We start from the raw sequence: 11,915 nt of genomic DNA, 5'->3' as shown, positions 1-11,915 counted from the left end.
GCTCCGCTTGCCAGGCCGGCCTCCACCCGAGCTCTGGAGTCTGAGCAGAGCTCTCAGTTGCTGCTATAAATGGAGAGCAGCCCTCACTCTTTCGAACTGCAGTAACAGCAAGGGAAGAATTCCAAGCAATTAGGGAATACTCGGGGTTTTGTTAGACGTCAGAGGCACGGAACGCAGGGGAAATTATACACCGCTACTTTTTGTGGCAATAAAGACAGAATCCTTAGTAATCCTTCTCTGCATTCCGAGGCTTACCACCCCAATTCCACAGAATTGGATATTCAGGCAGAGTGTCACTTAAAACATTAACCGCTTTCTTTTTGATTCTTAAGGTTTGGAATGCCTAGAAAATGCAGGAACGTTGCCAAGAAGAATCTAAAGAACATTTCTATTCCTCTGGCGACTACTCCAAATTTTATCAAAAGGCAGGAGAAGAAAGCATGTACTGTCAAAAGAAAAGTTCAAGGTGTCAGATAAGTGATTATCGGAGTGAGAGCCGGCCTCAAAGTGTGTTTACATCTCTAGTTCTGGAAGGAGGCCCAGGACCAGGCCTCAGGGCCGTGATGCACACGAGTTCTCAGAAGCCAAGGGCCCTGGAGGTGAATTCCTCAGCGTGACTCACAAACAGGGTTCCTCCTGTTAGTTGGGAGTATTCCATCTGAGAATTCCTGTTATTATTGTTTTTGACGGTGGAGAAATACTGATTGTGTTCTATAAAAAGAATAAAGCTGACAACTGTGTGTGTGTGTGTGTGTACGTGTGTATGTGTGTACGTGTGTGTGTGTACATGTGTGTGTGTGTGTGTGTGTGTGTGTGTGTACATGGCAGGACCAGGTTCCTCATTGTCCTCTGGGTCTCGCCGGTGTGGATTCTGGTGCATGTGAGGTGCAGGTACACACACATCCCAGGAACACTTTCTTTGCACTGTTCTGTCTCCAAGTTTCTTTCTAGTTTCAGCAGGTACTGTTATTTTAACAATTTGAGACGTGTCTGGAGCTCTCCAGCCACGGGCTCTGCGTTGCTTGTTCCGACTTCAGATCTCACAGGATGTCCAGAGGGTTGTCAGGTATTTATTTGTTCTGCCTCAAATTCTGACATTGATCTTCCTGTCCCACCCTTATCTTCCAGGGGACGTGGGAAATATCTGTGGATTCTGTGGATTTTTGTTGGAAGCACCAAAGAAATTTTTTTTTTCCCTAAGTCTAATAAAAGTAAAGGTGGTCTGAAATCAGATTCCAGATGGAGTACTGAGGATGGCAGAAGAGAGAGATGGGGAGGGCCCCTGTCAAAAAACGGCACTGAGCTGATGGAAGAACTGCCCTACTACCTGCCTTGTTATGTGACCGTGGGAATTTTCTACTGTTTAAGCAGTTTGGGGGCGGGGCTTCAGGTCCCTGCAATGGACAACTCCCTGGTGAGGTAAGTAGAAGCTTTTTCTGGGATCAGAGGGAAGAGCTTTTCTTATCCATCATCGTAGAGCAGCCAGGGCTGGGGGTTCCCAGGATTGCCAACCATCACTTCCTCTTCAAAAAGCGTTCAGAACTGTGATAAAATGTGTATTTCTGACTAATTTCTTTTTGCAAGTAAAAAGTGGAGGACCAAAGAAACCACTGAAAATGTGTTTCTTCTAAGGGCACCGTGGTCATTGTGGCTGATGGGAGGCAACCCCAGGCCCTTCAGCTTCATTATGAAGAAGATCCAAGATGTGTGAAATGTCTTTCATTTGCTTCTGTGTCTGTCGCTGGTGGCCTGGTGACCTGGGTAGTCACATGTGGACCTACGTTTAGTTTAACACACTGTGGTCGCCATTTTGAAATTCTTCGTAATCTCTACGCACTTTTCATTTTGTACAAGACTCCACAAATTACACAGCAGGGCCTGCTCTCACGTACCAGAAAGCATGGCTCCAACATCCTCTCTTAATAGGGAAGAGTAGTGGTCAGCAATGCAAAATCCATTTCATAAGCTTGTCTCTTGCACGTCATCTCTCATTTTCAGGGTAAAAGGATGAATGATGAGTGCCCCTCTGGTCTGGTTTTACTGTCCTCTCTCTTTAGTCTTCCACCTAAACACTCAGCTTTGAAAAGCAAGGACTCAACATGTAATTTAAAAAGACAGACAGACCCAGGAACATCACTCATTTTATGATGTTAGGTAGGCAGCAGGTTGAGGACACTTGTACTGAGTATGCAGTGTCTTCACGGCATAATTGGGCTTTTAAAACTTACTACTCCATTAGAAGGAGAGCGTGGGCATGAATGCTACATTAGAATTCAAGTTTCATCTAAATAATGTTAAATTTCCTACTTGGCATCCTGCTTATGCTAATCCTTTCAGCACTTAATGATGTTTATCAGGACTTGTGTTTCCTCTTCTTTAGGGATGTGCGCCACTAATGTAGAAAGGTTGGTTTTATCCAGAGAGAAAGGTGCCTGAGAGCAGTATGTAGCGGGTTCTAATGTGGAGCCTTGTAGGTTTGGCCACTCACTGCCATGACTCTATACTCATCAGGAGCTGGGTATAACCTGGGTATCATCTACCCTTCTGTGCAGCTGATTTAGGGCAGAAATAAAAGCTCAGCCAACAGAGCCTGGCTCCTTTCACATACTGCCATGTCTGAAATGATTCATAATCAAAGGTAAACATCCTCATTTCATCTCCAGCCAACTGCTCAGGCGAAAATGGATACACTGTGTTTCATCACGAAGAAGATGTTCTGTACTTGGGGATGTAAGTGGCCCTGTTTCAGGGCTCTGTCGGGCTGTCTTCAGCTGCTTGTGACGTCCTCCTGTTTGAAAAGAATGCTTAGCCTGAGGGGAAGGGGCGGAGTAGGGAGGCAGCCTCCCTCTCTGGGGTGAGAGGCTGAGCCTTGGGACAGCCCTAGAAGGTGGTTGGAGGGGACCACAGAAAAGGAGGAGCAGAGAAGTCAGTCAAGCGTGCTTCAGAGGAAGGGTATCCTAGACCCTTTGCTCCTGCACAGTCGTGGGGCTGGGGTCTCAGGATCCTGTGTAGACCTGAGTCTTCAATTCAGAGGAGGTGCTATTGGTGAAGGAAGAACACTTATCTGGCGGGTTCTCCTTCCTTGTGCTTTGGTCCCTCTTTCTTTTCTGATTCACTGGCTTTTATTTGCTTGAGTTGGCTCTTAAATCTCTAGGAGAGTCTTCCTCCTGAGCCTGGTTTTCTTATTATGTTTCTCTACTTCCCCCTCATCGCTTCCTGTTGCTGCCTGCCTTCTCTGCAGGGGCCAGAGGGGGCCCTCTGTGTGCCCCCCACACTCTTTCCTGATGAAGGTGGGGGGCCCTTGCTGGCACGGAGTGCCTCCTAAGAGAGAGCCTGGCTAAGGCAAAAGTCCCTTTGACATCTGACAGATTCTTTCTTTTGACGGAGACAAGAGAAGGGTTGACTTGTTCATTGTGTTTACATTTACAGTCAGTATCCATGTCCACGAAATGAGCCTTTTTCTTATAAAGCTTTGCCAGCATACTGTTTTTCAGGGTGGTGGTCGTCCAGATTAAAAAAGAAAGAAAGAAAATAGTTACAGGCCTGAAACGGAGACAGGGAGTAAGCATAAGCCAGGGTTGAGGGGGATTTGGTTCCACTTTCCTTCTCTCCATGTGAATGACTTTTGCTTCAAACAGGAGACTGGCGTCAATAACAGCAGCAGTGCTGGTGGCACATGTTTATTTGGAGTCTACAGGGGGCACGACTGGTTTCCGTTCTACATAAAGACTATGTGGTGAGTAGAGTGGTGATATTACAACGCGTGTGTATCCAATCTTGTTTAGGAAAGAATTCAAAGTGACTGACAGTGATCTATAAATTAAGGATCATAGATGAGACCATCAGAGCAATAGGAAAATAAAGATAGAAAAGGAGAGCAGGAAGTAGGAATGAGGTTCACACACAAAATTCATGCATGCTCTCATGTTACATATATTAACTACAGGCAGAATGTGCATTTGGCCTCAATAATTCTCACAGCCAATGTAGAGAGGAAAACATATCCAGCTGAATGAGCCTGCTGTACCTAATATAGACAGGTCAGTTTTCCCCAAAATAACAATGCTTTCAGGTGCTGGGGCCTGAGGAAGAAAAATTCTTTGGTTCTTACAGAGAAGACACCACATGATACAACGAATAGCATCATCAACACAATCCTGACACTGAATCCATCAGTGAGTTGTTTAGGGCCACTTCTCAAAGTGTCCCTCAATGCCAGAGGTGGCATCACCCCAAAATCACTGGGGACAAGCAATTCTAACGGGTGGTAGTGAAATGCATTTGTTAAAAACTTGGACCCTGGAGATAGATTTTCAAACAAATGTTGGCTCCACCATTGCCACCTGGGGGCTAACCCTGCCCTGGGTGGATACGGGATTGAATGAGGCAGTGAGTGCAGGATACCTAATATCCCTGAAACATGCTGGGCACTTAAGAAAGGTTATAGTTATTGAGTGAAGAGTGTAGATGAACTGCGGCATTTACTTTAAGCATTCCAGAACAAACCCTGTTTTCTCTTAATAGTGCATTTGCTGATAAGCACTAGAGTCAAAGACTCGAAGAGAATCAGTCAAGAGGGAAGATGGGTCTCATATACCTTTATGAAAATTGAGAAGTTTGGAAAAATGTGTCTGAATAGCAGGCTACTCTCCACATAATACAATCCTGGGTCTACACTAATAGTCCAATAAAAGTACAGTTGAAGCTTCAAAGTCCTGTGCTGAAGGGCATGGTGGCAGTGCTTTCAGAACTGCAAAAGAGATTAATTAGAGTGAAAAGTGGAATCGCTCCGTTGTTTCCAACCCTTTGCGACCCCATGGACTGTAGCCTGCCAGGCTCCTCTGGCCATGGGATTTTCCAGGCAAGAATACTGGAGTGGGAAGCTATTTTCTTCTCCAGGGGATCTTCCTGACCCTGGAATTGAACCTGGGTCTCCTGCACCACATTGCAGGCAGACTCTTTCCCATCTGAGCCACCAGGGAATTCCCAGGGTATAGGCAAATGTTGGAGCTCACCTCTCCAAAAATTTTTCTCAATAAAATACCCATAGACCTTCTACTTTTGATTAATGTGTGCCTTTGGTTAAAAGTTCTAAAATTAAAAAAAAAATCTAATGCTTAACTATCAGCTTCATTGGATTGCTCTATTGGGATGCTACTCACAAATCAATTAATGTTGGGGCATCTGCCAAAAATGAGTGCTATTAGTTTTAGACAAGTGGTCTGTTGCTTTTCTTTCTGAGAAATAACAGGGAAACCATCCAGGCCATTTCTCAAACAAAAGCAGCCATCACCACCACAATGGTAACAGCAAACATGTTTACCCTCATGGTAACATCTAAATATGAAAAAATGTAGATGTGTGTATTATCTAAATGAAGAGTGGGAAGGGAAAAGGGAATAATGCATTGAGTTCAATCAGTGATGGCATTGAATGCAGAAGTTACTCCTGTTCTTTTCCATTGAAAACTGCTATCTGATTCATCAAGAGACCATCCTGATTCTAAGTATGATCTCAGCACTGGGGTGGAGACGACACCAGTTCATGAGTTCGGGCAGCTTAGCTCATTTCTGTCCACTTAGCTTAAGGCCAAGGGTAAATCAATTAAAAGTGCAAATAACCTTAGGCTGGCACAGATTCTTCACATGGTATTAAAGAGTAAGATGAAGAGAAGCCATTATAGGATAGTTGCCTGAGAAGAGCCTCACTACTCAAGGTTGCAATTGATCAAGCAGAAACACAGCTTTTATTTTGGACAGAATGTCTAATAGAGAAACTAATGAGTATTAATTCGGAGGAGCAAAGGCCTGGCCTGGTTAATCATAGACTAGGTTGCACTCTGGGCCATTCAGTGTCCACCACTGTGGTGGCCCCTACAGTCCTGGAGACGGAAAATGGTCTCCAGAAATTTTGTTCACCTTGAGCTTTTTAATCAACTCCACAAGATGAAGGGACATTTAACTTAGCTGATATTATTTTCATATTTTACTTGCACATTTAAAAAATATATAAATAAATTAAAAAATATAAACAGTTACAGTGCTGCTTCAAAAAAATTAATAAAGGGAGATATAAACACCTAATTCTAGTTTAAAAACAAACAAACAGGGATAAAAGAATGCTGTGAAATCAATGGTGCATTGAGACCGTAATTAAAAGGAAATGCAGCAGATAGCTTTACTCCCAGTTTCCGGGGATCACAAATTAGCCATCACAGGTACAAATGATCAATGTTAGCTTTCTGCAGTCACTCCAGGGTGGCCTTCAAGTTGCCAATGAGGAAACATCCTTGCATGCCTTGACGAGGATGTCACCTGGTCAAATTAAACAGTGACCTCTAAAGACAACAGTGCCTTTTCTTTCCGAGAGGCATGTCTTGTCTGACCCTGGACAGATCTGGTCTGGCTGCCGCTCTGTGCTGCCTGGCCTGTGCCTGGGACTGACGACCCTACCTGATCGAGGCAGTTGCTGCGTAGATACCTCAGCGCTTGCTGGATGCTCTGTGGCAGGGGCTGCCCAGTTCTCTGGACGTGAACGATGAGGGGAACGCCAAAGACCACCTTGTCTCGATAATCGGGAACTTTCATCCTCTTCATGAACTTTGGAACTGCCCTAGAATTCACAGAAACCAGGTCATGCACGCCTCGTGGAGCACACTGCGGGGAGAGGCTGTGAAAGCAAGAGGGAAGCCAAGCTTTTGTTGGAACATCTGACAGGCGCCAGGGAATTCAACATTTCTCCCTTGATTATTCACATTACATTGGAAGGACTGTGTGTGCCCTGTGCCTATAACTGTTAGACAGGGTGATTCACGTTAGCAGAATGGATTTATGGCCCTGCTTTCAAATCAAGTGCTTGACATTCCAGTTTAACTGTAATGGACACACTTCTAAGTGATAAACACTTTGAAGTCCCCAATAAGACAAAACAAAACAAAATTAAAAACTACATCAGGAAGAAGAAATTTGGTTGGGGTTGGGGGAGAAAGAAGAGAAGATAAAATATTATGTTAATATCTTCCCTTACTTTTCTAGACCCAGTTGTACTTTATAAAGAAAAATTTAATATACAAGCATATGTTGATTTGACCACACAATCTGTAACTTTCTTATTATATTTTATAAAAGCACTGCCGATTCTTCTTTGTGCATAATATATAACATATGACAATCAGCAGCACATCTTATGTTTTTCCAAATCCATCAAATTGTCTAAAATCGGTCCACATTCAAGTTCCAACATGTGCTTTTGTGAGTTCCTTATTCCAAAGGTTTACTGCATAGTCTTGTTTTTATTAGCCAGTGAAATAAGAGCGGAACTGTATTTGAAGAGTTCGGTGCTCTCAGAATGAAGCAATGCTCTAAGTGTGGAGCTCTGCATTGGGCCAGGAGGTACAAGAAACAGATGTTTTCTTTGCAAACTGCCAGAATTACTTTATGGCAAGTTTATTTTTAATGTCCTGTTCACAACTGATCACTCTTTACTTGGAGCCTGACTGCCTTCCCTGGAAACTGACAGAGAGCTACAAATAAAGCAATGCTTCCTGCAGGCTACATCTCATCCAGGCTTTGGCAGCCCAGAGGCAGACAATGAGGAAGAACTCTGCGCATTTTCTTTTTTTTCCAGGAGACTGGCAGTGAAGGCAACAAACAGATTCCTCAGAACTCAGAAAGCAAACACTGAAGTGCTTGCCATCACACACTGAGCCCTGGAACGAATGGTCCCCTCCAAGGCGAATGGGATACGCACCACGTCCAGCCGTGCTTGTTGGACATGGAGTGCTTCTCCATGATGGCCGTGAGGCGGAGCAGCGAGAAGCGCTGGAGCAGGTTCAGCTGGCCGGCTGTCTGTCCGCTGATGTGGGGTGACGCCGTAGATGGCTGCGGCTGGTGTGAGAGCTGGAAGCTGTTCCACCGGAGTCGCCTTTACCAGAAAGACCATCAGAGAAGCCAGTCACAAAGGGGATGGGTTTGTTAGAAAACATGGGATGTTACCGATTTTTAAGTAGCTAATCAAAATAATTTCCGAGCCAAGAGAATCACAGAGCAAATGGAGCAGAAAGACACAAAATGCACAGAACAAACAGAAGAAACTACTTTGGAAGAAGTCATTATCTGTTTCATTGGTGGTGTTAGTTGCTCAGTCGTGTCCAACTCTGCAACCCTCATGGACTGTAGCCCGCCAGGCTCCTCTGTCCCTGGGATTCTCCAGGCCAGAATGCTGGAGTGGGTTGCCATTCCCTTCTCCAGGGAATCTTCCTGACCCAAGGATCGAACCCAGGTCTCCTGCATTGCTGGCAGATTCTTTACCATTGGAGCCACCGTTAGGAGGCTTAAATAAGTGATATAATAAATTTTTTGTGTTGGTTTATTCCTAAATCCATTCCCACAGTGTTGAAAGCACCTGAGACTGTGTGTGTAAGAGAGAGAGAGAGACATTCAGATAGACAGAGGCGGAGATGGAGAGCACACACATGTGGGAGCTGGAGAGTACCGTCACACTGCCGTCCTGGCTCCACACTCTGACTTGTGACAGGTGCAGATGAAGCTCTCCTGACGTGACCACACAGCAGTGAGCCCGAGAGACATCACTGCCTCAGGAGAGACCCTACTGGTTACCCCTTTCCAGGGCCATTTATCTAAGGTGCTTGTGAAATGGTCATAGTAAAACAGCTTTTATGTGCTTTGTAATCTGCATTTTAAAGTCAAAATAAACATATGAAGTACTGATAAACCTTAGATCTCAGAAATTTCTCATAGAACTTTTAAAAAATTTAAGATTTGGCAAAAGAGATGCTTGGCAAGGTCATGGGAAGAGCCTGTGCACAGGCAATGGGCCTTGTCATCAGTGCTTTGCACATAAGAAGCTCAATTTTTTTTTTTTTTGCATAAAACCAAGATTGAATTAAAGGGTAAACACTGGGAGAAACAAATGTGAGTTAACATGGATTCAATCTGCACAAAAGACATACTACTGTTCAAATAATTCCCAACCGCATACATCACTTAGACCAGTGTTAAACATTTAGAAGGTACTCTATAAATGTTTGTTAAGTAAACAGACCATAATTATTATGAAATGGATTTAAACCTCATTTCACAAAGCCATGCCACCAACCTGTTTGGCCTGGTCAGAGAGGCCCCTACTCCCGAGTCCCTCCTTTCTCTGACCCCAGCGGCCTCTGACTCAGTAAGAGACGCTCTGTCTCTTTCCACGTCACTGGGTGTGGTCCGACCTTCGGAGACAGAGTTGCCTTCGAAATCCAAGGTGATCTGATTGGGAGAGGGGAAGGGGGAGAAGCCAGCCTCTCCGGCGCTGTGTGTCTGTGGTTCGGGTAACATGTTTCTGGACCAGTCATCCACTACCTCCTGGAGCCCATTGACGTGATGGAGGATGTCATCCAGGTGAGGGAAGAGGTCATCCTTCTCCAAGTCCAGAAGGTCCCCGGTGCTGGCGTACAGGTGGGAGCCGGGGACGTTGTCGTAGATGCTGACCCGACTCGCCCTGTGGCAGGACCCCATGAGCCTGGGCTCTCTGGCCCCCGGGCTGGGCTGTCTGCCCAGGGAGATGCTCCCGGTCCTCCAGTTCGCCCCGTGGCTGTTGTCTGTTGGCGAGAGGCTTTCGATAGAGAGCGCCTTGGGGAAGGTTCCTGGCTTGTGGTCCTTGGGGACGTGCACCACCAAGTTCTCTTGGGAGTGAAACTCGTGTGCGTGGTGGTTTCTGTCCCCCGAGTCCCGCAGCGCTGTCCCCGAAAGCACGTCCAGGTCTTCGAGGTACATGCCCCCGCGCTTGTGGGCCTCCTGGCACCTCCGCTCCTTCAGGCCAGGTGTGCTCCCCGCACTGCTGCTGTTCTCCGAGGGGCTGCTCTCAGCACCCCACTTGGCGGGGCCAGGAAGCCCGGCACTGCCGGTGGCGGAGGGCGAGTTCTGGAGGTGTCCGTTTGGGATCTGGACGCACTGCATGGCCTTGAAGGACTCGGGCTCCTGCTGCAGCACTGGACCGCTGATCACCAGGCCCCCGGTCCGCCCCTTGTGCCTCCCCTGTGTGCCTTTCCCTCGCAGCGTTTCCATGCGTTTCAGGAACGACTTGGCCCTGGCCCGGCTGGGCTTCTCATTCTTTGGATGCAAAGGGTGCTGGAGCCCGTCTTTGGGGGACGGCAGGAGGCTGTTGCCCACCAGCGCGGCGTCCAGCATGACCGGGCCGTCGGCGCAGTACTGCCCGGGGCCCTCAAAGGCCTCCTGGCTGGCGCCGTGCCCGCCCAGCTGGCTGCGGCCGTCGCTCCCGCCGCTGCTTTCGCTGTGAATGGAGCAGACCTCAGGCTCGCTCAGATCTGTGAGGACGCTTTCACTGCTGGTCGTGTTTCTCATCCTAATGTCTCCCGACAACCCATTTCTGTCTCCTCCAGGAAACAGTGTGTGGAGGTCGTCCACGCGAGACCACCGGCGGCTGGTTCTTTGGAAAGTCCATTTGTTGCTGATGCAGAGATCTTCCTCATCGGAGTCGTCACCCTGGAAAACAGCAGCAGGATGCTAATGTAAGGGTGGCAGGGGTGGAGAGGGCAGTCCAGGGAGCGTGGGCACGGCACCCCCGCCTCCTCCTTCCCTCCCTCTCACGGGTGGACCCTTTTGTTGGTCCCTCCCCCATCTTTATTGTCCTGGATGCCCTCTTCCTTCCCAGTAGCTGGAAGATCCCTTCCCAACCCGTCCAGCGCTCTTCCCTTCAGTTTTCCTTCCCTCCTCTATAAGAAGCTTCATGGACCGATTATAGAGGATGTAATTACCATCTGGCTAGACAGGCTAAATATAAAACACCTGCAATTCTCCCTTTTTGAGTAGAAACTTAATCTTACCATAGAAGGCACTTACTTCTTTCCATCTCTTTATGGAGCCCTAGGACCATATTTCTAGCTTTCCTCTTCTGAGCCTCAGAGTCACTAGATCTCAAAGCCAATACTCCTTAGTCTCCCAGACTTGATTCTTAGCATATGTTCCCATGCAAGTTAACAGCCAAATTATCTCCAAATTCCTGGAAGTGGAAATTTGGGAGCCATTCTAGAGATTCCTGGTGGAGGAAGGTCCCATCCCAGCCAGCACCACCAGGCCAGCCTTCTTGTTTTTAATCAGCCCTGGATCCGAGTTCCTTCCTGGGACATGGGTATCTGGGTGCTATGGCCCCACCATTTTGCCCTGTCATACACCTCACACATTTCTCTTACGTCTGGGTTCTGCCTGAATTTGTAGCCCCTGAGACAGAAGAGTCTGGGTTCCCTGAATCCAGAAATGGCTTTGTTTATCTTTGCAAATCCCTGGGCCCGGCCCAGCACAGACATATAAATAATTTCCTTTCCAGATGAACTGGATCACCCATTCCTTCCTCCTCTTCATTATGTGTATTACCAAGACCCGACTCTGACATGGTTCTCAAACCTGCTCCCTCGTTCATATCTTCACTCTCATTCCCCAGTGTGGGCCCTTGGCACCTCTGGCTGCGTTATTACAGTAAAAACCGGGCCAACATCCTCTCCATCTAAACGACTTTCCACAGTGTAATCCAAGTGCAATCACAGGGTTTCCCAGTTTAGACACTTTTCGTTCCCCTTAGCTCTCTGAAGTCTGAGTATGGCATTTTCAACCTGACTTTCAACCTGAAGCTCTTTCAACCTGACCCCAATGTGCTTTTCTTATTTTAATGCTTCCTCCCCATCTTCCTGCATTCTGTTCCCTGACCTGCAACTAGGTCCAATACCCAGCTCTGTGACAGGATTAAGAGCCTAAAAGGTTTATATGGTCCCCTGTCCTTCCCTGGTCCCTGACCATTCTTGGGTCAGCTTCATGGGTCTCTTTGATGCATTCCTGACAGCCCCAAGGCAGTGACTATGCTTCCACTGTGCTCCTGTAGCATTTAGATCTTTATTG

General features: G+C 46.9%; 1 protein-coding gene and 1 long non-coding RNA gene across 8 annotated transcripts in view; one reads left to right on the top strand and one right to left on the bottom strand.

The window, feature by feature from the left end:
* Positions 1-11,915, bottom strand: part of STARD13 (StAR related lipid transfer domain containing 13) — a 220,364-nt gene that overhangs the window by 15,070 nt on the left and 193,379 nt on the right. For 5 of the 7 annotated variants that reach the window (XM_043891735.1, XM_043891736.1, XM_043891734.1 and 2 more), the window contains exons 5-7: positions 9,118-10,508; positions 7,750-7,923; positions 6,453-6,669 (exon numbers count right to left, since the gene is read on the bottom strand). In XM_043891735.1, the coding sequence (XP_043747670.1) occupies positions 6,453-6,669; positions 7,750-7,923; positions 9,118-10,508 (1,782 nt within the window). The remainder of the gene's footprint in view (positions 1-6,452; positions 6,670-7,749; positions 7,924-9,117; positions 10,509-11,915) is intronic. The other 2 variants (XM_043891740.1, XM_043891737.1) reach the window with 1 other exon arrangement.
* On the top strand, positions 1,189-7,755 carry LOC122686586. The gene is made up of 3 exons (XR_006338840.1): positions 1,189-1,419; positions 3,639-3,736; positions 7,627-7,755. It is a non-coding gene; the product is annotated as an uncharacterized LOC122686586 (long non-coding RNA).

This window comes from Cervus elaphus, chromosome 30 (genome assembly GCF_910594005.1).
Source record: "Cervus elaphus chromosome 30, mCerEla1.1, whole genome shotgun sequence".
Lineage (NCBI taxonomy): Eukaryota > Metazoa > Chordata > Mammalia > Artiodactyla > Cervidae > Cervus > Cervus elaphus.
This window is presented reverse-complemented; position numbering and strand designations above follow the sequence as displayed.